The 25,920-nt window shown below is 40.9% G+C and overlaps 3 protein-coding genes across 3 annotated transcripts; 1 reads left to right on the plus strand and 2 right to left on the minus strand.

Annotated features, from left to right (window-relative positions):
* Nucleotides 1–7,176: 7,176 nt before the first annotated feature.
* Nucleotides 7,177–9,914, minus strand: pigh (phosphatidylinositol glycan anchor biosynthesis, class H). The gene is made up of 4 exons (XM_058613116.1): nt 9,465–9,914; nt 7,826–8,035; nt 7,620–7,703; nt 7,177–7,463 (listed from the first exon to the last, which is right to left on the minus strand). Exons 1-4 carry the CDS (start codon nt 9,639–9,641, stop codon nt 7,392–7,394), a joined length of 543 nt encoding a protein of 180 aa, XP_058469099.1. The 5' UTR covers nt 9,642–9,914; the 3' UTR covers nt 7,177–7,391.
* Nucleotides 9,915–10,141: 227 nt separating this feature from the next.
* On the plus strand, nt 10,142–17,001 carry zfyve1 (zinc finger, FYVE domain containing 1). The gene is made up of 12 exons (XM_058613113.1): nt 10,142–11,623; nt 11,701–11,944; nt 12,062–12,322; nt 12,741–12,955; nt 13,065–13,171; nt 13,308–13,416; nt 13,499–13,596; nt 13,862–13,979; nt 14,219–14,389; nt 14,542–14,722; nt 14,802–14,915; nt 15,386–17,001. Exons 1-12 carry the CDS (start codon nt 11,135–11,137, stop codon nt 15,616–15,618), a joined length of 2,340 nt encoding a protein of 779 aa, XP_058469096.1. The 5' UTR covers nt 10,142–11,134; the 3' UTR covers nt 15,619–17,001.
* Nucleotides 17,002–17,076: 75 nt separating this feature from the next.
* Nucleotides 17,077–25,683, minus strand: wdr21 (WD repeat domain 21). The gene is made up of 13 exons (XM_058613115.1): nt 25,238–25,683; nt 24,076–24,227; nt 21,877–22,034; nt 21,174–21,256; nt 20,601–20,703; nt 20,312–20,455; nt 20,056–20,105; nt 19,770–19,849; nt 19,419–19,511; nt 18,899–18,996; nt 18,577–18,753; nt 17,773–17,887; nt 17,077–17,686 (listed from the first exon to the last, which is right to left on the minus strand). The coding sequence occupies exons 1-13, from the start codon at nt 25,348–25,350 to the stop codon at nt 17,454–17,456; spliced, it is 1,599 nt and encodes a 532-aa protein (XP_058469098.1). The 5' UTR covers nt 25,351–25,683; the 3' UTR covers nt 17,077–17,453.
* Nucleotides 25,684–25,920: the final 237 nt, after the last annotated feature.

Below are 25,920 nucleotides of genomic sequence, written 5' to 3' on the forward strand. Positions count from 1 at the left end.
ATACACAATACAGGACCCGGGTTAATGTTTTACAACAAACAGGGGACAATTACCTGACACGTGACGTATACACAGATGTTTATTGTGATAGCATCACATCCGACCCTCTGTGTGTCCAAGCCTGCTCCTGTGATGAAACAGACGTAGTCTGATGAAAGTCTGATTGATGGTTTACTCACTAAAGGTGTCACAATCTTATCAACACTCTCTGCAGGACACATCTACCGACGTATTGTCTTTGAGAGCGGCAGCAAACGACCACATTATCTGAGCAGAACAGAGAGCAGGAGTGATTTTTAAGTGGCAGATCGTAACACCTTCCTTCTGATTTGAATTAAAAGGGACAACGGTTTTCTGAATGGCTTGTTTGGAGGGGTGGGGGGAGTGATACAACTAGTCTATATTATCAAGTCTGAGATACACATTGGTTGTAGATTAAAAATGTCTTTGAGCTTTGTCTATTTCTCCAATCAACTCCTCTGTGACTGTAATCTCCAGTACTTGCAGTGAGAATAATAGAGTTGTTGGCCCTTTTTTTGCAAGAGTAATGCGATCATAGGATTGATTTTTAGCTCCATGTTGAAGGCCTATTTAGATTTGCACTTTGCACTACTTCAATAATAAATGAATTAAGAAAATGCAAAGTTTCTTTGGCACAGATTTAATATGATATTATAATAAAGGGTATTTAAAGGGGGCAGATATATGGCAACCAGGGGATAACTACAGTAAATATAAAATAGATTATGGGTTTGGTTCTTGTTTTGTCTTTTTAACATTCTGTTGTGTTGTTTGTTTCTGTTGAAATATTATGCACTCGACCTTACAGTATATGATTTGTAAACATGTATGTACATGAATAAAAAGGAAGTATGTTTACAGACGCACTGTTGATCATACTGTAACTTCAACGGCACAAATTGAAGTAAAGTTTAAAGGGAGATTCATTTGGGTTTGCCACTGTTTATCAAACTGCATCTAAATCCGTCGCAGAGCTGGAGATGGCGACACGTAACCACGGACCCTATACTGTAAATACGACTGTGTGCATGTCAGTTCTGTAAAGTGACAGTTACCTTGTTTTGGAGGGAATATTGAGTGTTGTTTGCATATGGGAAGGGTGGGATTTGATTGGAGGTGAGCCTGTAAATAGGGTGTGTCCTTGTCTGGGAATCAAGGGGGTGAAGTGTTCTCACAGTGGCACTGAGGGATGAAGAGAGGAGGGAGGCGCTGCAGTGTTGTGACATCTGTACAACACACATGGTGGCAGTGGAGCAAGCAAGGACATTGTGCAAGTCAGCACAGCTCTCATGTAACCTCTGCTGGATACACCACACACGCACACCACACAGTTTCAGTGTACACGCGCTCAAACACCAGGGATGTATTGGAGGAGGTGTACAGTGTGAGTGTGTAAACACGCAGCTTCCTCAAAACTCAAACAGGCAGACACTCGTGACCATATGCCGACACATGATGGAGCGCAGTTAATAATGACACACAATAGATATTGTTTGTTTCGCTCAAGTTTCTGAGCGAGCGATACGCTCTGTCTGGACATGTTGAGCAGAGAATGACTGGTTGCCGTCCAGTTACTCACAACACAGTACAGCGGCTTAGTCAGACGGTTTGTGACACCGGCATCAAAGGTGTATTATATGAATCAGTCCTTTACAACATACGCACACCTCATGAGGATGTGATGTAGTCAGTCGGAAGTTGCTGCCTTCGATGGCCTTGAATGTCTACATCTCAGTTTAACATCATTGAACCTGACATGCTTTTTTTTTTTCGTTTCACCACCGCTTTCTCTTCTGCAACTCTGCAGGTTTGGGATTTCACAAAGTACTTGTATGGCTCCTTCAGTCAACATGCTTTTTATGACTGTCATAGAGGAAACATTAAACAGTTAATGGCTGGTTACTGTATTACAATTAGGAAAACGTCAGACAAAAAACTCCCCAATGTTATACAAAATGACTCCTATTTATCCATCCATCCATCTTCTAACGCTTTGTCTTCCACATGAGGGCTGCGGAGGGTGCTGGTGCCAATCCCAGATAACATAGGGTAAACGGCGGGGACACCCTGGAGAGGTCATCAGTCCATCACAGGGCCACATAGAGACAAATGACCATCCACTCTCACATTCACACCTAAGGTCAATTTAGAGTGTCCAATTTGCCTCATTGGAAACAGGAGGAAAAACTGACGCACACGCGAGGAGAACATGCAAACTGCATGCAGAAAGGCCCTCGTTCCAACCGGGTTGCAAATATGGGTCACCTTTCTGCAAAGGCAAGTGTGCTAAACACTACACTTTTTACTATTATTTCAGAAATCATTTAAGTTTAGAAGTCTCATTCATAAGTTTTCATAACCAGTACATATATGTATAACTTGAGTGACTGTATTCAATTAATGTATGATGTCAGAGAATGGTGACACACAAGTAGAAAGTAGTATGAAATGAAAAATATTCTAGTAAAATGTCTAGTACAGTAAAGTACGTGGCGTACTGAATGTTTTTTGTTTTTGGTTTTTTTTAAACACGGACGTGTAAAGTATTCATGATGTAACAGAAACTTGCCGTGGGGCTTCCCATTAGTCAGGATAATGAGACAACCTCCTCCTGTTGCCTGTGCTTACACACTCACAGTCGTATATGGACACAGACATTTTGACCTTTGCCAGCAAAATGCAGGATCAGCTTTAAAGTCACTGTTAGGTTGAACCAAAAAAATAGTCTTTGAACTTTAAAGAAGGATATTAAAGCCAAACTTTAATTCAAAATAATGATGTTTATATTGTATCACTTGAAAACTTGGACATTTTTGGTCTGGAAGCACAGGTTTCTAGAGCGCCAAACATTTTTGTCACTGCGATCATTTTCCACTTCTCCCTCACTCGCCCTGTGTGACTTATTATTCCACATGTGATTGGCATGTGGTAAGCATAGGGGTTCTCGCCGAACAAGTCACATAGCATCTCTAAAAATTTTCGACTCCTTCTCATCAGATTAAAGATGAGACGTACTTATGCTTATGTCTCGCGTGTCACGTACAGTATCTTCACATACTTGTACTTATCTGTTATCTGTTATCACTCACACACACACACACACACACATACATACAGGAAGACAGCCCTGTTATCATGACATCAGCAGCTGTCTGGGGGAAGTTTCTGTCAATGGGATGAAAATTAAAGATGGGGCTGACCACAAAACAATAAATGACATCACCGGAGTCATAACAGTTAATGGGTCTGTTTGTGCTTTGCCTCATAATTATGATTGACTATTAAAAGTAATGGACCCAAACAAAACACTCCATAAATGTGAAGGGGCTTTCAAGAGGCTGGAGTCGTTGTTAATGGTCTCTTTTTTCTCTTTTTTTACAGTTTCATGCAAACCAGTGCATAAAAGTCACTGTTCACAGACACAGTGGTACCACTGTCAGTGAAGAAACTAAGCAGCTGTCAACAACAACACAGTATATTGCCAATGACAGCATCATTGTTGCAGCTCAAAGACAATGAGAGGATTTGAATATGGCAGTTTAGACCCGCCCTCACACACAGACACAGACATGGCCATATGTCCTGGCTCTTTTCTGTGAAGACAAACAGAGAAAATGGATGTGTGTTTGCAGGTAGCTCTCTGCTGTCAGCTCCCCTGACACAACCTGAAGAGCAGGCTTCTGCCTCTGCCAGCTGGTCTGACAAGAAATTCACCTCTCTATCTACCAGGTGACGCTGCAAGGGCGTGGCCTGAGAGGAAGCAGTTTCATTCGTTTAATTGTGCTTTTCAAACGACAAGTTTCCACTCCGAAATGAAATCGGATGGCGGGAGCTCAGTCACGACCAAAAAGGAACATCGACTTTTACACGTAGTGCCATGAAAGGTTTCTCTGAGCAGGGACAGCAGCAGCATGCAGGCTGGGTGCGGTGAGAAAAGCCTAGGTAAACATCTTTGGACAGCCTGTCTACTCAGGTCCAACACTCTCTCCTGTCAGAGGACAGAAGAAAGGCAGCGCTGGACTTTCCTCTTTGTGAGGAAATCTGGTTTCTGAGCAAATAAGTTTCCCCCTGAAGAAGAAAACTATGAATCAAGGTGGTTGGAGACGTCAAAGCAGTGTGTCAGCCTTTAGTTAAGGGGTTGATAAATGACCTAAATTCATCTTTGAACTTATATTGATGTATTACCAGCACAAAAAGAATAAAGATCCCATAGAGTTACAACACAAGGGTTAGAGGAGGATTTATAAATGACATATTATTATATATAGTGCACTTTTAGCAACGGCCATTAGAGCAGCTACCAGTTCAGTCAGTCAGAGGATCATGTTACTGAAAACGTTGCACAAAGCTATAAATGATCTTTTGTGCCAAGACCGGTTCTGCAATGCCGCCCAGCAGACCGTACTTATCCTCCCAACCTGCAGCTTAGTCTTATCTGTTCTTCTGAAACACCGTCTAGTTGAACGTGGAGGAGGCTGAGTACTGTTGAACTTGAATAGACTGCACATCATATTGGGTTGCACGGGCTTGTCCACGCGGGATTCACACAATAAAGGACGCCACACGCTGGCCTTCCGACAGACGGAAAGTGATCAAGCACTTTAGAGCGTTAGGAAACAATGAGCTGTACTTTGAGTCCCCAAGGTGAGCTCTGATGACAAGCAGTAAACTGAACTGTTTGACTGTGGAAATTATTACTTGGTCCAAATTGTTTTTACAATAACTCTCCATGATGAGAGAGTAAATGGGAGTAAACAAATACAAACACAGGTGCCCTACAGAGAGGTAGACTTCTTTACGAGACTGTATACATGTACATATAGATTCAGCGTCAAAGAATGAGGTGACCGGTAAATAAGACTGACTTTATGAGGCAAGGAGGGGGGGGGGGGAGGAGGGGGGAGTTTCTTTTTTTTCCAGATTCAAATCCAAACTGCCACCGAGTTACACCTGCCTGTGTGGACCAGTAGGTAGACTGAATACAGAGACGTGTTCCAAACAATACAGTGACACTCTCTTTCTTCAGTGCCCCTCAGCCGTGAACACAGAGAGAATACAAAGACACAGAAGAGTAGTTTTATTTGAAAATGTCGGGGTTTTTTGGGTCGGGTGAAGTGTGTCAAATGACAAACTTTATTGGTGTACATATCTTCTGTTAAATCCATTGTGTTGGACTTTTTTGGGGTAATGGGTAAAATATGCGAGTTAGTTGGACAGTTTGAGGAAAATGCTTTTTCTGTTGCTTAGACTTTGGTGACATTAACACCAATCTCATGTTTACATGACAAAAGCAGCTTAGCTTTGCCATAAACAGAAACTAAAATAATCAGAGCCTGAATCTGTTTGTTTGGTTTTTTTTAAATTAGAATTAACTCCTTATCTACTACTTAGTCAACACTACACCACTACGTTTTGAGCTCTAAATGTGTTAGTCTACATGTAGACATATTCAGACCAGCTGTTTTTCTGTTTTCCCTGTTTGTACAAAGAATTTAAAAGACTATAATATAAGAGATTCAATTGTGTGTGTGTGTGTGTGTGTGTGTAAACTATGGGTGGTAAAGAGACCCTCCCCAGCTCAGCAGGACGCTAAACCCTCCTCTTCCACTAAACCGATCCCCACAACCTAAACACCATAAGCTGATTTTACACAGTCGCCACAAAGATAATGGATCACTTAATGAACTGTCAAATGAAAATCAGCTGTGATGACTAACAGAATAGACGAGAGTTTGAACGTGAAATATAGCCACAGACATACATAATGTGGGCGAACTAAACAAGTAGCTGTGGGATCGCAACCCACATTAAAAACAGAGATAATTAAGAGTCCACCAAACCCCCACTGTACCTGTGATTTCACACACAGTGGGGGGGGGGCTGACTTCTGGTTTATAAGGCCTGCTCAGAGGCCCTGAGGTGTCACTCGTGGACACTCCCAGGCTTTGCCCTCTGCCTGGTTCCTGACCATTTCACACCTCAACGCAGGAGGGACTATTATCCTGTCAGAGGGCCACTTTTCACAGCAGAAATCACAGCAAAAAAATCACACCCTTGTGCCCGGTTTGTCGTCCTGTGGAGCACAGAGTTCACACACAGGTCTGACCTGCAGCTGCAGATGGTTGTCAAGAGATAAAGTGGATGGAAAATACAAGGCCTGGTGGGAATCACAGGCCGACTACTGGTGAAGGAAAGGCCTCTGAACTTCAGAGTGAAGGCAGTGGAAACCCATTACACTTCCAGACACGCTGGTATAAATTAGTGACAACCACAAGCAAATGTTCTGAAGAACTTTCTCATCTTGGTGGAAAATACTGAACACGTACTCTCACTTTTGTTTTTTCATTTGCCTGCACATACAGTACTGCTGTTTACACATACACTTGAATTACTTCTGCTAAGCTCTTTGGTCTCTTTGTCTGTCTTTTTAATAATATTGACACATTTTATATATATATATATATATGGACATTAATTAAAACACTGACCTTTATGAAATTAAATCTGGAAGATATTTATCTACCATCACAATTTCAATAGTTTGCTAACAATTCCTGACTTTGCATTATACCTAAAGCCAGGTCAACATTTACATTTCCATGTATTCTGAAACTGATCCTCCTCACTGTCATTTGATCCGAGTTTATCTCAAGTAATAGTTCTCTTAACAGGTCTCGCAGTATCTCCACGGACAACTGTCTTTGAGGTGAAGGTGTAGTTATGAGGAAGTGAAAATATGTTTGAGGAAGAAGGCGTTAATATTATAAAAATATATACAACACATCTGACATGATATAATTACACTATAAAATTAATTTATAGTGTCTTAAAAAGGTAAATTCAGAATGTTCCCGAATTGTCTGAATGTCTGTTTATTTAACAGTGGACAAAGACTAAAGTGAAATGGCTGATCAGCTCTTGTCTTATCCAAATACACAATGAGAAAAGTTTATTTTGGTTTCATGAGTTTAGCCTACTACTGCCCCCTACTGGGGAAGTAAAGTTAAGCTCCTCAAACCCTGACCAGAACCCCACTTCTCACACAGATTGGTTCCATGCCCCCTTTCAAATGATGAGCAGTTCAGCTAATGATTCAGTTCATCATACACTTTAATTGGAAGAATGTGAAAATACTTGTATATGAAAAATTGTGTACAATACAGAAATTGGTTCTTAACTACACAAGCATTAACAAAATCAAATCAGTATAAGACTATAAAATACACTGAAAATGTAATTATATTAAATTAAACTAAATTAAAGATAAACAAAACCGATGGTGTTCTACTTTTATTCACTAAAAACAAAACTAAGACTAAAGAAAAAAAATATTAAAGGCATGCTGTACAACCAGAAACGCATGTGCGTCATCAGCACTTTGAAAGAATCTCCTGACAGCTTTTGTAAACCTTCCTCAAGCAATTGAGCCTGGGCTTTGAACTCTGAAAGACAAAAAGAGGTTGCTCATTAGAAACAGGTTACTCTGAATGTTTACGCTCTCAACACAGCAGGTGGACAAACAAAAACCTTGAAAGTTGGCGAAAGCAAGTTTACGTGTTATATGAAACAGAAAGCTTACACTGTGCATTCGCCCTTACCTGAAACAACGGCACAACGCTGGACACTGCATTGGGTTCTGAGGGGTCCTTCAACAGTACACAAAGGTAGTAGATGATTTGTTGCTAAAATAAAAAGCATGATATATCAATTCACTCAGTTTTTAAACACATATACTGAAATAACTGCAGTATGAGAAACAAAGAATGAATTGATATTTGCATAGAGCTGAAACGTATCTATTCACCATATATATTGCTTCATTAATAACAATATCCTTGATCTTGCTGATCTCAATGAAAGTGGTCGTTTCGCGGCCTGAGGCATAGCTGGAGGACACCTGGATGCCTAAAGATCCAATGACGAGTAGGGACTCATGGTCCACCTTCACAAAGTGGATGTGCAGCATCATACCGACCAGGGTGATGATTATAGCACTGGACAGAACAGCGGTGTTCTGCAAGAAAAGGAAAGACGTTCACATGAGGGGCCTCTTCATGTGAATCCTACAGTACAGAATCAATAGAAATATTGTGACAATTTTAATTTCATTTTTATGAAATGTTGATAGGTGTTTCCCAAATCTGTTCTCAAATGTCTTTTTTTGTCCAAAAAACAAAACAAGGATTCAGTCCAAAAAGGCACAATTTTAATTTTATTTCTCAAAACTATGTCCTTCTCTTTGCCTAGTGTAAGTTTGTTTGCTTACCTTATACAACGAGAAGTACTCACTGTACCTTCTCTAGTCATTGAAGGTCAACAAACACAGTTACACAGTCAAAGAAAAGAACATAGCTTAGAACAAAGGATTCAGTGTTAATGATGTCTTTGTTATATGGCGCAAGGAAACCAGAAAATATTCACATTTAAGAAGCTGAAAAATCTGGAAACTTGTATTAATTATTCGAAAAAACACTCAAACCGATGAATCAATTATCACAATACTTAACAATGAAGTTAGTAATTGATTATTTATCAATTATTGATTAATTAATTGATCGTTGCAGGCTTAGAGAAAATGGTGATACATTACAAGTGTTTTCCAACATTAAATCATGACATTCTCAAATGGCTTGTTTAATCATCACACCAAAGATATTCAATTGTTGTGATTTCTTTGTTAAATGACACAAAGAGACCAGCAAAATATATACATTAAAAAGGCCGAAAAATAGAGAACTCCTATTTATTGATTATCAAAATAGTAAATGTTTAAATTAGAAGTAATTTCATTTCTGACAGAAGTGCACTGTACTTATTGCAGATAGGAGAGACATCCATAGCTGTTGATGATTAAATGTGAAACTGCAATTCCAAACTACTGTTTGTCAATATTATTTTTATTATGCATTATTATGCATTATTCATTATAATCACCCCCTTTTGAACACAAGAATATGATATTACTTTGTCTACACTTTTGTCTACAAAAAAACATGATAAACCACAGGAAATTAGGACATTTTGACTGGTCCTCACTTTCTGTCACACCTGTTTATGGGTTAAGGATAAGCTTTAGAGCTGGGTTTATGTCAGGGTTAGGTTAAGGGTTCAAATTCGGAATTTATTTATAATGGTTAAGGTAAGGGTTATGGGACTAGGGAATGCATTACGCCTTTGAGTGGCCTCACCAAGATAGCTGTACAAGAATGTGTGTGTGACCAAAACCAAAACCTTGTCCTTATAAGGCAGAACATCATTTCTGAGGATCTGGTTATGTTCAGGGCTAAGGTATGAATTGTGGTTAGGTTAAGGTTGGGGATAAATTAATGGAATTCATTGCAAAGTCCTAAAGCGAACCTCTATCCCTCTCTGTGTGTTCTGCCAAGATTGAGAATTGTAACATATAGAAGGAGAAAGCAACCAAAGAGCCGGTGAAGTTTTACCTCTGTGAAGAAGAACACAGCGTATGCCAGGAGCCAAACGGAGCAGGTGAACGCCATCACTTTGCCGATGGACACTTTGGGGGAGCTGACTATGAACTCCCTGCAGAGGCTTGAGTGGGTCTGACAGTTCAAAGATATGGATTTGCCACTGATGTCGGTGAACGCATCGTCTTCCATCGTGACGGCCTCCGAAAAGCAATAGTATCAAGGTTGAGAATAAAAACAGAGTTAGCTAAGTTAGCTAAAGATGAAAACGGGTTAGCTCGGAACTACCGTTAGCTAGCTGCTGTAAACGGGGAGGATAATCGAAACGCGCAAAGTCAACGGCGTTTACTTAGCGGCAGTGCATAGGAACCTATATTTAATGCTCCAGTTACATTAAAAGAAATGAAATACAAGATGTCAGAATTGCGAACGTTCCCACAACAAGTGTATTGATGCCATTAAACAAAGTCGAACTCGTTATCAACACCGGGGCACTCGGATTCGATAGAGTTCATGTGGTTCTAATAAACTAGAGCAAGCGACGACCCATAAACTCCACAGCAAACAGAATAATATCAATAATTAGAAGCCTATAAATAAATTATATATGCGTACGCACTCGATATTACTTCACCAAATGAGTATGAATTGCTGTCTCCGCCCACACCGGTGTACGCCGGCTACAAATTAAAAGTTCCCCCAAGAGCAACTTGAAGTTGCAACGCATTGTGGGTAGTCGTGGCATTTTGCTAAGTGCCGTCCAAGTTATTGAAATAACTTTTGTTCAAGTTCAGTTATACACAATTTAAGAGTACAGTTAAGTAAATGTGCTACAAGCCAAACACGACTCTTTATCAACGTAATGAAATTACTTGTTTATTGTCAACGACACGTAACGCCTCCATTACCCAGTGTGCATTGCGTATTTTACGACTTTTGACCTCTGGATAAAAACAAGCCGATCAGCTGATGTAAAAGCAACAACATCTACAAGGTCTGATGAAAAACAGCTCAGCTGGCTAACTGTGTGTATGTGTGTGTGGCAGCCGGTGTATGGTGTTGGTGTACGTGTCCGGTTTTAGACTGTGCTGAGGCAGCGACTCAGGCGTTGTCCGTCCGATCAGTAGCCGCTGCTAAGTCAGTCGACTGAAATGAAGGTAGCTTGTTTAGTCACAAGTGAGACTCTTTGTTTAGCCAATAATAGCTAGAGACTGGTAATTGTTGAGTGAGTTATATAGCGCTTTTCATGGGATTTTGACCAGCATTACAGCAACTTGGCATCGTCTGTTGAGGTGTAACATTATTAAAAACAACAAGAGGCAGCTAATGTTGGTTAGCAAATTGTTGTTCCAAAACATAAAGTAAACACTAGTCGGGACAAGTGTGTTTGAAGCTGCTGCCTGCATCGGATTTACTTCAGACTGAACGTCCTCGTTAACAGTAAGGAGTAACAAAGTCAACCGAACATTTTATTGTTTTTCTTGACTGCTTTTTAAACTTTTAGATAATTTTAACATAAAAAGTTGCATCACATCTGGTCTCAGACATTTGTTCAACTGTACCATGACCTTGTGTCTTCCACCTGCACTTCTTTGGCAATCTCGATATTCTGAGTAATATTTAAAGTCACAGCTCCCCCTTCCTTATCAGCATCATAGGTTGTGTCCTGTCCTGTCAGGTTTGACATGAGTGGTCAAGGTTCAGCCATAGATAAAGGAATGAACACGGTCCTAGTCTGTCAGGAGAGCTATGCCTGTGGGGGCTCGGATGAGGCTGCGTTTGAATGTGATGAATGTGGCAGCTTGCAGTGTGCCCGCTGTGAACTGGAGCTCCATCGGCAGGAGCGGATGAGGAATCATGACCGGGTTCGGCTTGTACCCGGACACGTTCCTTTTTGTGACTCCTGCAAAGGTGACAGCAGCTGCCCTATGAGTGGTGGGCGGCTCAGAGCAGTGGTACGCTGCCAGGGCTGTAAGATCAACCTGTGTTTGGACTGTCAGAAACGCACCCACAGTGGAGTCAACAAGAAGAAGCACCCACTGACACCATACCCTCCGGTCAAAGCTCCTCAGGCGAGCAGCATCATGGCTGGGGAGTCAGAGATGGAGATCCTGAAGGCCAAGCTGGAGAAAGTGTGCAGCTTCCTGTTGGTGGATGAGAAGGAGGAGATGCAGGTAAGTGTGTGAGAAAATGCCACTCACATCTCTCTCATGTGATGTCATGATGTGAAGCATTTTGTGTGGATTCGTAGGTGAGGGATGAGGAAGAATTTGTCAGTTGCCTGGGCTGCAGACCGGATGAGCTCCTCAAAGTTGTCTCCATCTTTGGGAACACTGGGGAGGGAAAATCCCACACCTTGAACCACACTTTTTTCCTCGGGAGAGAAGTGTTCAAAACCTCACCCACCCAGGAGTCCTGCACTGTGGGTGTTTGGGCAGCTATGGACCCTGTGCACTGGGTTGTAGTCATCGACACGGAGGGACTACTTGGGGCTGGTAAGGGACAATCAAACAACTGATTTGCTTAATAACCTGAAACATAAATGGGGGTAATATGAGGCTGTTTCCATCAGTTGATGTTTTTTGGTTTGCTCTCTTTATATTGATCACAAGGAGCCAATCAGGGTCAGCGAACCCGGCTGCTTCTCAAGGTGCTTGCCATTTCTGATGTGGTCATCTACAGAACCCATGCTGATCGTCTCCATGATGATCTCTTCAAGTTCCTGGGTGATGCATCTGATGCCTACTTGAAACATTTCAGCAGAGAGCTGAAAGCGACGACCAGTCGCTGTGGTCTGGATGTCCCACTGTCCACCTTGGGCCCTGCAGTGATAATCTTCCATGAGACTGTCCATACCAAGCTTTTAGGATCAGGTACATAAAAGAAACCCCGTCCAAGATTTGTACAGTACTGGTTCTGTCGAACTATATTATCAGACCTGACCTGGAGTGGGTTGGTAAGAAGTGGTTATTCCATCAAACTGCCGAACAACAGGGTTTTTTAAGCAGTAAAGCTCACTTCTGAAATTTCTCTCGTGTGCTTCTTTGTTTTTTCAGTCAGACGCCAACCTGTTTGCAGCTGTCTTGCTTTACTAGCACAATGTTGCTGTTGTCTCTATCTGTCTTGACTTAAAACAAATCCCTTCTTGTTTGCAGTGAAGAAATGTTGCTGGGCAACTTAATATCTAAATAAATACATGGATTGAATCTCATAGACATTTGTTTATATTTAAAAGTTGCACACTGCCATTTTAAGTGGTCCTGACCTTCACTCTCTTTTTTTCTTCTGTAGACAAGCCCTCTGAATCAGCTGACCGTCTACTTCAGGAACGTTTCAGGAAACTGGGTCTGTATCCAGAAGCGTTCAGCTCTATCCAGTACAGAGGAACTCGGACCTACAACCCTCCCACAGACTTCAGTGGTTTGCTGCGCAGCCTGGAGCAGCAACTGGACAACAACACCACCCGCTCACCACGTTCTGCCAGTGTCATCTTCAAGGCTCTGCAGGTCGTGGTGCTTGCTTGTATAATAAAATGGGTGTATTATAGCCATGTATCTGCAATGAGAGCAGTATTGACTCTCCTCTCCCACATTTCCTCCTTCCTTCTCTCTTCAGGCCCTGAGTGACCGTTTCAGTGGAGATATACCAGATGAGCACTTGACCAGTAACTCTTTCTTTCCAGACGAATACTTTACCTGTTCTAGCATCTGCCTCAGCTGTGGGTATGTATCTCTCACTTATTTACCACACTAAATAAGATTAAATATCTCTGTATATCATTTAAATTATAAATGGCAATAGGTCACTTATTGTGGAAAAAACAACTTTTTTTCTAAATTGGTGTTCTCCCACTTCCAGCTCAGGCTGTAGGAGAAGCATGAATCACCTAAAGGAAGGGGACGACCACGAAGCCAAACATCGCTGCCGCTATTCTGCACAGTACGACAATCGCATCTACACCTGCAAGGCAAGTACAAACCTACAACGTCACACACGCACATGTTAAAGTAAGCCTGATGTGATCTGAGTGTCTGTGCTGAAATTCTCAGGTCTGCTACGAGGGAGGGAAAGAGGTAATAGTTGTTCCAAAAACGACAGCCTCATCTGACTCACCATGGTTTGGTCTAGCCATCTACGCCTGGTCTGGGTGAGTCCATCTGCCACACAGCCATTTGGAAAATGATTATAAATGGCCTCCTTGTGAGCGTAAACAATACGTCCATATTTATTGTGGTCAAAAAATGGGAAGACTTGACCAAGTGTGGTTCAGCTGTCGATTAAACTGGAACTATTTGCTTGTTTACTTTTGTCTTTGCTTAAATGTAACAGTATCTCATCAAATCACAGAACCATAAGGCAACCTGATCTGTCTATTTATTAGTGGGTCTGAGGTCTTTTTTCTCTTTATTTAGGTATGTAATCGAGTGCCCCAACTGTGCAGTGATCTACAGAAGCAGGCAGTACTGGTATGGAAACCAGGATCCAGTGGAAACAGTGGTCAGAACAGAGATCCAGCACATCTGGCCTGGGGTGAGGCCACAGTGGAGCAGCTTATATAAGATTCTGGTTAAATCAATTCAACACACTTTTAGTCTCGACTACATTAACATTTAGTTAATGTAGTCGCATTCACTTTTGGTGTGTTGTGTGTTTTCATTTTACCACATTGATCGAGACAAAAGTGCTGAAGAGTTATATAAATAATGCCAAGAACAATTCACACTGTACCAAACTGCTCTTTTGTTGTTGTATCCTTGCCTTCTTTTCAGTCTGATGGCTTTTTGAAAGACAACAACAATGCTGCTCAGCGGTTGCTGGATGGAGTGAAATACATTTCTCAGTCCGTGTCTGAACTCAGCGTCAAGCCTGCCAAAGCAGTCACTTCCTGGCTTACTGACCAGATTGCTCCTGCTTACTGGAAACCAAACTCCCTTATCCTGGTACAGTACATGACTAAAATCAAAAGCTAAAAAAAAAACCCCACTGAAAGTAGAACTGTTTGTAGCATTTTTAGAGGCATTTCCCACATGCAAATTTTAAGCATGAAACTCAATTTAAGAGTCACATGTGTTTTTGTTATTGTTTGATGTAGAAATGCCATAAATGTGCAGAAGAGTTCCAGCCCAATGACACCAAGCACCACTGCCGTGCCTGTGGGGAGGGTTTCTGTGACGCCTGCTCCTCCAAATCCCGACCAGTTCCAGAGAGGGGCTGGGGTCTCGCACCCGTCAGAGTCTGCGATGCATGTTTTCACAACAGGGAAATCTCAACTGGTATGCAAATATAAAAACCTTACAGGCTAAGGCAGTTTGAGAGTGTGTGACCTGATAGGTGGATGTTTTGCTGTTATAGAGTTACTGGATGCTGCCCTGGAAGAAGAAGGAGGAACACTGATTGCCAGGAAGGTTGGGGAGGCTGTTCAGAACACTTTAGGTGCTGTAGTTGGTGCTATCGACATCCCTCTGGGTGAGCACTTGACTTATTTGCCTTATCAGAATCACTCCTTATTGAAAATAGCTCTGTCCACTGTTTGAAGTTGGAGGACTCCTAGTGGTCAGTTGGTCACAGTACAGGCCACATACAAACCCCATTTCTAAAAAAGTTGGGACACTTTCTAAAAATGCATTAAACTTTTACTTAAAACTTTTTACTGACAGACCTAGAAAGTTGATAAGAGGTGATGTGACCTAACAATAATGTTTGTTTAACAAATACAATTTAGATAAGTCAGCAAAAACTGCTGAAAATATTTTCTGTTAAACAGTTTAAGTGAATTAACAAATTACAGATTTGAGTTTTTATTGGCTTTTTAGAGATGGAAATGGGTTTTGTATTTGCTAGTTATTTTCTGCCCATCTGTTCATTAATTAATCAACTGATAATTTCAGCTCTAAGTGTAGCTTGTTATTTAATAATAAACTCTCTCATGCATCCAGGCCTGGTGAAGGACGCAGCTCGCCCAGCATACTGGGTCCCAGATCAGGACATCCACTCCTGCTGCGAGTGTCAGAGGGAATTCGCCCCACGTCTCTCCATCCACCACTGTCGTGCCTGCGGCCAGGGCGTGTGTGATGACTGCTCTCAGGAACGGCGCTCCGTGCCCTCCCGTGGCTGGGATCATCCCGTGAGGGTATGCAACGGATGCAACCAGAAACCTGGGGATCTCTAGCAGGACCAGGAGTGGGAGTTAGAGTGGAGAATGGTTAAAGATGCTAACTTGATGAAAACTGGAATTCAATTTACGTGGCCTTTGGCTGAAAGACTTCATATCCTTGTTGCTTTTAGTTGCTTGTCTTGGCTGCTGCCTGACTGTGTCTGTGTTTCAGTTTGGACTTTTTTTCCTGGTTTTAATAACTCTGTCCCCGTGTAATTTCAGTCCCTCAATGCTATTTTACTTTAATATGCCTATTTTTTTACACTGTGAAGAATACCAATCAGAGTGAGACTTGAATATAGCATGAAGAAGTGCTACTCAGAGATTATGAAAGTGAGTATTGTTCATTAAATGCTTACTTTTGTTTGAGTTCAGGGAAAAATGTCCATGTGCCCCTTTAGACCTTTTTCAATCTCTACTCATGTACATGATGAAACCCTTATCCATTTGACAATCCTTCCCAGTGTGATATAGTAGGACTGTTAGCACCTTTTGTAGTATGGGCCTCCATATGTAAACCATAATCATAGAACTAATTCCAGGAAAGCATTTTTTAGTCTAAGAATGTCTCTGCAGGAGCCCTGGATATAACATTTGGGACTGGATCAAGAGGAAATAATGGAACAATGATCTACCACAATTATTTTGATCCACGTTTGACAAAATCTACTGTGGTTTTTCTCTACTCCAGCCTGACTTAGCTTTGGCTTTCCTGCCATTTTTAAACCAGTGGGAAGCCACGGATGTACTGTAGCACCAAGATGCATTCCAGCATATTTACTTGGTTATTACAACTTACAATAAGCCCTTTATCCTTTGTGGTTGTTAGTATATTTGAATGGATGGATGATAATAGGACGGCTTTAGTCACGCTGTCCACGTTGACTGTTAAAACATTTGCATAGATTAAACATACAGTATATGGGGGAATTGTTTCATTTTAAATGGCCTCATTTGTTGAATATCTGTTATTGATGGGTCTGACTGCAGTAGGATAGAATACAACAAACTGCTTTCACCGAGCTGGCTCACGATATTCTACAGAAGAGACTTTGAACTTCTAAGCATCTTTTTGAGGCTGGCCCCTCAAAACAGGAGGTAATTAAAAGAGAACAAAACCTTTACCCCATCAGCTTAGGCTGTGTAGATTTCAATATGCTGCATCACCAATTGAGCGGTGTTACCTTATTAGTGCAACACAGTCGTCGTAGCATTGTAAGGTCTGACTCATTTGATAGTAACCGGATTTTTGTTTGTTGGATGTCAACAAATCAGGTGAAAGAACACCTGATATGTTGACATCCGTGTACACCTTCAATGAATACAGATATAACACGGAACAAATCAATGCCTTTGTTCATGTACGCTCACAGTATGTATTAAACTGCAGAAACAAAATTTGGGGGTTGTGTGTCATTGGATCCAAATAATTAAATACTGCCATTCATCTATGTACAGAACTGTCTTTAATGATTTTCAAACAGCAGTTAGAAAACGTATGAATGCTCAAATATTCTATTCAAATTCAGATCAAAAACATCTTGAATTACCTTACAAATTTAAGTAAAATCACACCTTAAGTACACTTTAAATGTCACCGTAAACAATGTGTAACTGTAGTAATTGTGTGCACTCGTGTATGAAGCACTTCCATTTTCCTTCGGCTCAAACAAATATTTCCCTGAGATGCAATTAGAACTTTTCTGAGGTTATCGTCCAAAACAAAAGGTCAGTACAACCTCGTGGAAATGCACTGCATACACTCTATATACAGTCTTACAGTTACACTGTATAAAACCTTTAATTAGTGACTTTGTTTTTTCTTAACTCACTCATGAGAGGAAGTGTTTTCATAAAATTGCCTGCTGCTCTCCTCCTTCCTGGTAGTCAGTGTTGTATGGGAAGTAGTACAGGTCATGTTTGACAGCCATTAGGAGGCCAGGAAGCCCCCTGCGGCCCCCTAACTTGGAGGAGAAGACGACGCTCGGGATGAGGTCATTAGCGGCCGGGTGAGGTGATGGGATGGTCCGCAGCAGGTGGCCGTCCTTCAGGCTCCACAACCTTGTGTAGCAATCCTGACCCACTGTGGAGAGAACACAAATTAGTGGTGAATGTTTTGAAAATTAAACTCAGTAGTGAATAGATTTATATGAAGCATGTTTTATTTACCTGCCAACAAAAGCCCTTCTGGTTCATTAACATGAATAGGAAGGTAGGCATGCTCATTATAATGCCCTTTGTACTCCTGCACTGCTTTTGTCACTCTCACATCCCACAACTTGATCTGTACATGAATAAAGGAAACAAAGTGCAAGCAATAATATACACGTCAGTTTACATATTCAACTTAATGTCTCATTCATTGAGATTGCTATGGCTTGAAGGCAAAAAGGTGAAAAGCACATTTTACATGTACAGTCTAAACTTCTCATGATGCCATTCCTTTAACATATAAATAATATTCAGTAAAAGACGTGGCTTTCTTCCAGGGTGTCGACCAGTCATTCTGGCCATGAAGTGACCATTGAAACACTTAACATATTTGTAATATAGAAGCAAATGTTTATATGGAGAAATATTGATATTTCACAAATTAAGGCGCTCCACGGTGACGCTGCTCAAATGAAATTCCTTGGCCGAAGAAGAGGAAGTTTACAGCGGGATGACGGCAAGAAACCTACATTAAGAGATGCCCCATCCTCTACAACACAAAGACTTTATGCACTTTGTTCTCTGTTGTGAATAAATAGAGAAATTCTGCCCTTTTAAATTTTCACAGACATTTTGTTTTCTTCAGTTAGAGTTGATGTAACGTTACATGACTGTCTTGTAATATATTGATTATCACAGAATCATTAAATTGTGATATTATTGGTATCATAGACCATGTATCACATATGGTATCGTGAAGTATCCTGTGATTCCCACTCCTACTTCAAAATGTCACAAAAAAACTCAAAACAAAACCCTGACCTGGCCCAGCATGTCAGCAGCCAGCAGGTAATTCTCGTCCTGGAGGACGCGTACGGAAGTGATGGCTGATTCTTGATGGAAGCGACTGGTCTTCCAGCTTTGATCCCTGCGACCTCTCTGCCGCAGGTCTATGCTAAAGATCTCTCCCGACCTGCAACCGTTAAACAGCACAGGGACCTGAGGGAAAAAGGGAGGTTGTTAATATTTTTTCCCTTGGTATTCATTACCTTTTACTTTGTGTTGTTCTTAGTCATATCAACGAAAAAATAAACACTGTATCTGGAAAAGTGCTTTAATTACTTTGATGTAACAAATGACTCACCCTGAGGGCAAACTGCTGAGCCAAGACGTCACTGCCAGCGCTGTACGTCTGTGTTCGGCCCGTCTCTGCGTCTTTCACAATTACCCTGCGAGACAGGCCTGCCAACACATGCAAACACCCATTTTCTTATATTTATAACTTTGTGCATGGGAAATTTGTGAAGCTGTCTTATTTGAATAATTTACAGCAATTATCAGTAATTAGGTTACTCTATACTCCATCCAAATAAACATCTGTGCGCCTCAGGCAAAGTGAAACCCAAACATGGCTTTGAAACATGTTTGCCTTTCTGTGCACGCAGCCTTTGAACAACTTATGATACACTCTTGAATTTGTACAGCTTCTGTCTAAGGCTGCAACTAACACTTATTTTCATCATCGGTTAACCCGTGTGAAAAGTTGTTCATTTGTGGATGTCTTTTCACCAAAATTATTCATGTTTACTTATTTCTTGTATCATGGAGCAAAGAAACTAGAGAATATTATAATTTAAGAAGCTGATGATGGTAAAATAACAAACCAGTGCTGAAGGTCTTGTCAAACTGTGGGTTGAGACACCAAGCACAAGACCAGGCTGAGGAGATCTTAAAGCTACACAGCATCCCGGGCTGCTCTGAGGAGAGAGGGGGAGGAAATGAAGAGGAAAAGAAAAAACACAAAGAACATTACAAATCACATGTATGAATTACTTGTTCTGTTGATTGGAATCCCATTCAAGGAGAAGCAGACTAAAAATGTCCCATATTATCACAACAAAGCTGTTTTACAAAGCAATTAATCACAAAGACAACTCTTGCAAATGCTTGGAAACCAATTCATGAACAACAACACTGAATAGGTATAGTGTAGAGGACATTTAGTTGAATCTAACCTGGGTTCGAGTTGCTGAAGAGGGAAGCAGGAAGCAAACTGACACAGCCAGGCGTGTCTACCACTCCAACCAGACAAAGCCTGACAGTCAACTCGGTCAAGAAAAACATCATTTAAAATATAACAGCATTTTAAATGTGTGAAAACACTGATAATTTCAAGAAAGGTACTTGGCTACAATGAGGCATTATAAAATATCAAATACAGATCATTTTCAAACAAAAACAGCACTTAAGATTTAGACATATGGACTGACTAGTGTTAAAGTTTCAGCTCAAGACGGATACAAGACATGAGAGTCAGGGTAGTTGACTGAGGCCCAGCAGATGGAATTCACCTGAAACACATTTAGCCAGTATCAGAATTATTATCAATGCTTTAAGAACTGATAATATTATAAACATTATTTTCTTGTACAACCACTTAAAGCAACTCAGGTTATCTAAATAGTTTTAATGAAAAGAAAAAAGATAGATTTAAAACATTCCACTATGACTTAGCATAGATAAACAAGGTTCAATTGTATCTAGTGAAATATCTGACCTTGCGGTTGGTGAAGTAGAGGTTATCACACATCTCTACAGACAGAGAGCCTTGGCTGCTGCTGCTGAAGTTCATGATGCCATATTTGCAGCCTCCATGAGAGACATCGTTGACTGTAAACACTCGCTCACACGCCGAATCTCCCTAAGAAAGACAAGGGGCACGAGGAAGATAAAGCAACAGCAAGTCATGGACACAAGTACACAAGACAAGAAAAAACTATTATGGAAAAAACGTTTTTTTTTTTTTTAACCCCAGGTGAGTATTTTGCATGTCTGTGAGTTCTCACCACTATAAGGCTGAAGTTGTCGGTGTTGGGGTTGCTGCTGTCCGTGCTCTGGATCTCTAGTTTGTGGCGTCTCATTGAACCCACCTTCACCTCATGGATCATCCTAAAGACACACAGTAACCATGGTAACCACTGTCTGAAGACCATCCATAGAGCAAGAATAATTGACTCACTTCCTCCCAGCTATCTGACAAAGTGAAGTGATTATTTAAATACATGTTCGCCGAGAGGCTGAATATGAATAATTTATGTTGCTGTAGCAGTTGCGAGATAAATTCATACAATTCAAACGGCCAGGGAACATAAAATGTTTACGATTAATCACAGTTTTGTATTTTTGTGGCTGCTTTTCAACCCAAATCAAAAAAGATTATCATCATTATTAGTTACTGACAGACCTTGAAACAAAACCTCACCATAAACACACAGAACTGATTAGTACTGAAGGTAGTCTTTGTTTCACTGGGGGTTACTTTCTGTAATGTAAGACAGCTGTGGGTATTGAATTGTACGGGATAAGGGGGCAGCTCTATGTCCTCACATATATGTGCACACTTGAGCGTGATTCAATACCTGCAGTAGGAGTTTCTAGGTAACAAACCAAGATGTCTTTTCTGCAGGAGCAATGAAGTGTTCAGTCCTCGTCTTGGTGCTTTCTACAAAAAACAGGATGTCATTAAGACAGGAATGAAGTCAGTTTTGGAACATAGCTCATTCCCAGCTCATGCAGTACAAATACACCATGTTATTACCCATTTGCAATCACCATGCAACAGAAAACATTTACTTTTCTCTGGAAATAAATCGGGAGGATATGCAAAAGTCCTGCAGTTTCTCTGTGCTGTGCCATAGCTCAACATGAGACTTATGCATTTGTGACAAAAGCAATTAAACCAAATTTAAAACTAGCAAATATGCAATATTAAAGGGCACTGTGTAAAAATAAGAACTATCGTTTTGCACGAGAATGGGTGATACGTAATCCTAAATGGCTCTTTGTATTGTTGGTACTTAACGCTGTTGTGTCTTTAACATCTATATTAGAATTATTGGTGTAGGTGTCACTGTGTACCGCTTTATGTGCATTGTTGTATGTTAACCTGCCTGAGGACTGCAGATAGAAATGAGCCAGTGGCTACGGTCTGGCACATTCACATGTAAATGTTCATTAATGTGTACTTTTAAATAGATGTTACTCTCAAAAGGAAATGTATGGAGAGTTTCAAGAACGAGAGAAAACATTTAGAAAGTGTATTTTCTTTCACAGCAGACTTACTTTTGTAGGCTTTTCATCCTCTGCAATCATCCTGTTTCTCTGTTTTTCCCTTTCTTTCTCTTGCAACTGCTCTCTGGTCAGTGGGTTACAGTTGTTGTGACCCGGCAGCAGGCGAAAATAACGATTTTTCTCCGGGTCAAAGTAGAAACCAGGCAGTTCTGTCAACATAACAGTCATACGCATCTTTGATTTACAGTACATTGCCATAGTATTCAGGTTAGAGCATTTCTAGGTTCAGACACAAAGACAAGTTCAAGTGCATTGTGCTGCAGTGTTTGCCAGTGGTGCCTTCAGGTGTAGTTTGTGGAGTGTAGCTTACTAACGGCACCGCAGGGGACTGTCCTCTCTCCCTTCCTCTTCACCCTGTACACCACAGACTTCAGCCACTGCACAGAGACCTGCCATCTTCAGAAGTTTTCTGACGACTCTGCAGTAGTTGGACTTATCAGTAAGGGTGAGGAGACTGAGTACAGGGGTGTGGTGGACAACTTTGTCACGTGGTGTGAGCAGAACCATCTGCAGCTCAACGCGACAAAAACTAAAGAACTGGTGGTGGACCTGAGGAGGACCAGGGCTCCAGTGACCCCTATCTCCATCCGTGGGGTTAACATGGACATAGTGGAGGATTATAAGTACTTAGGAGTGTACGTAGACAATAAACTGGACTGGACTAAAAACACAGACGCACTCTACAGGAAGGGTCAAAGCCGTCTCTATTTTCTGAGGCGGCTGAGGTCCTTCAACATCTGCCGGACAATGCTGCGGATGTTCTACGAGTCTGTGGTGGCCAGTGCTATTCTCTACGCTGTGGCGTGCTGGGGCAGCAGACTGAAGGTACGGGACGCCAACAGACTTGACAAACTCATCCGCAAAGCCAGTCATGTTGTTGGAGAGGAGATTGACTCCCTGACAGCAGTGTCAGAGAGAAGGATGTTGTCAAGGATTAGGTCCATACTGGACAACTCTCTTCATCCTCTCCATGATGTGCTGACCAGCCACAGAAGCACATTCAGCAAGAGACTCATCCTACCACGCTGCACCACAGAGCGCCACAGGAAATCATTCCTGCCTGTGGCTATTAAGTTGTACAACTCTTCTGTTGGATAAATAAGCTTATATTTCATCTGTATATATTGTAATATGGGGGGAGGGGGAGGTACAAGCTTTAAAGGTATATTCTGGAAATTTTTAACTGTGTAAATTTATTCTTATTTTATTCGTATTCTTGTAACTTTTTAATTTTATTCTTTGTTTTATTCTTACTTATTCTTATAGTTTTTGACTTTGTAATCTTCAAAATTGCTGCTATAAGATTCGTTACCTTTGTACACTGGAGCGCTGTGACGAAGGAATTTCCCGCAAGGGATTAATAAAGTATATTCAATTCAATTCAATTCAATTCAAAAGGTTAGTTTTTTGATGAGTGGGTGTATGAGGTATGGACACAGTCTGAACACTGACTTCACCAAGCATGCTGCCATTTCCTAGAACCAGCCTTGGAAGTGGACAGTCACTCAGAGATATGTGCCAATCAACATGGACAAACATGGAAAACTGATTTGGACCATTTAACAACAAAAAAAACCAAAAAACTAATAAAATCTAAACCTGCTTACGTCTATGGAGTCTTAAGATCTTTGCTACCTTTCCTTGCCATTAGACAGCCTTTTATGCCTGTAAAACTGAAGCTTGTAAACTGCTCTCTCCCCGCAATTTTATAATGGCACACAAGAGTTAATCCACTGCTACCTCCAGCAGTAAATTCGAAATGTGTAATTTTGTGACCTCACACTAAGAAATCCTTTGTTTGTATTAACCTGAAGTGACACAAACTAACCAAACAAGGCAACAGTAGACCAGCAGTTTCTGTGTCCCTGCAAGCTAAAATCACAGTTTTGTCTTTATAAACGTTGATGCAGGAGAGTGAACAGTTTACAAACTTCAGTTTGCAGACACAAAAGGCTGTCTAATGCTGAGACAAAGTGGGGAACATATTAAGATATCATAGACTTAAGCAGTTGTGTATTTCATGAGGTGAACCTTTTATTCAGTGGCTAAAATCTGTTCTCCCCTCTGTACCTATGGTGTAAACCATACTTTAAAAAAAACAATCCATATCCATTATGTTCACTCAGAAACCACAACTTAGGCAGATGTTAATGAGACAGTTATGTATTTATTCAAGGGTGATGCACTGACCTGGGGCAGCAGTGCTGGATTTGGAGGAAGACGAAGATGGGGATGAGGAAGAGGAAGAGGAAGAAGGCGATGAGGACGAGGAAGAAGAGGACTGGTTGTCATATCTCCTTTGTGAAGCTCTGTATGACGGCCCTGCATCACTGTGTATATTCCTGTGAAATGAAAGGAGGAAATGAAGATGCATGAACGCATTATTGAAGAAATATACAACATCAATGCTGATAAACATAGACTGTAGACATGCATCAAATCCTTCAAAGTTAGGTATGCAACAGCATCGTCAAATCTACTGATGACACCACACCACCATTGTAGGACTGATTAAGAACAAAAACGAATAAGCCCACAGAGAGGAGTTCCAGCATCTGAGGTGATGGTGTGACAGCAACAACCTGGTCCTGAACACAGCCGAGACCAAGGAGATGATAATGGAAGTGATGTAATTCACTATGTTTTAAATCACATCCGTTATTGAGCAAAAAAAAGATTTAGAAAAAATCATGCACTGCAAACTTTGGCAGTGAATGATGAGGACAGCTGAATGAATGATGAGGTGAATTGACATTAATTAAGGTCCCTGAGTGAGTGACCTTTTGACCTATTTTGACTGATACATTATGTGTTTACATTTTTGTCAGCACTTTGTATTTGTAAAGGGTTACCTGTAATTAAAACCAATTCATGTGGGATTTCAAGTGTCCTCTTGTCCTTTTAGCACAACACAAGAAAAAACCCCAACCTGGCTAAAAAAGTAACCAAGTTACTTTTACTCTTTTATACAAGCTATTATTTTTTTTTTTTTACTTTAACTTGAGTACATTTTTAAACCAGTACTTTTACTTGTACTTAAGTAAAAAAAAAAAATCAAAATAGTGATTCTTTTACTTAATAGAATATTTCAGTACTCTTTCAACCTCTGCTGCTAACTGATGACCCACTCCACACCTCTGACAACTGTGCAATACTATGCAACACCACCACTGACTCCATTTTGCACCTTATATTGTATATAGAATGGCTGCATGTGGCTCTGAATTTTATATAGATTAACTGCTCTTTCCGCAGCACTTTTCTTGAACTAACATTGCTGTTAAATGTAGAGCTGCTAAGCTGTTTTTCCATTGTCCCTGCAACAGTGAAGATTTGTTCTATGTCCACATACCACTGTTCGTCCTGAGTAGATCTCTCACGGTTGTCTCTGTGCCAGCCGCGGCGGTGACCGTTCTCCTCCTGTCGCCTGTACGGTCGCTGTCCTCGCCAGGTGAATTTCTTCATCCCTGCTATTTGAGCCCAGAGACTTAACAAAAGTCCTCACAATACAGTTTTTCGTTCACTTCCGTAAGCGTGTAAAGCTAGTGTTTCCATGTTAGCACGAGTTAGCAAGCCCCCATGGTTAGCGCTCTTCTTGAGCCAATGTTAGCTTCAGTTCCCTCTTTACACGTTGAACACAAAGCATTTGAATTTTCACTATGTCATTAAATACGCGTTAAGTTAACGGTCAACAATGTTTATTTTGTTGTTAAACTGGTAAATCGTTCCAGTTTTAGCACCTCAGTTCATGAGCCAACAACAGTGTTTGAAGTTCCGGCCATGTTGTCCCGCCCAAACGTCACTGATTGGTCCATTGCTGAAAAATAGTTTGTGACGTGGCAGGCCTTCATTGGTTGATTTCTTTACGAGTATCTGGTATAAATTGTAATAAAAAAGATGACGTATTTAATTTAATATGTATACACATGAGGTCAGCGCCTTTATTTATTTTTACCGCTGTTGATTCGTTTTCAAATATTATAAGAGATAATAATGTTATAACAGTAATGTTATTGTCCAAACACCCACCAAATG

The sequence above is a fragment of the Solea solea genome, chromosome 17, assembly GCF_958295425.1.
Source record: "Solea solea chromosome 17, fSolSol10.1, whole genome shotgun sequence".
NCBI classification, from domain to species: Eukaryota; Metazoa; Chordata; class Actinopteri; order Pleuronectiformes; family Soleidae; genus Solea; species Solea solea.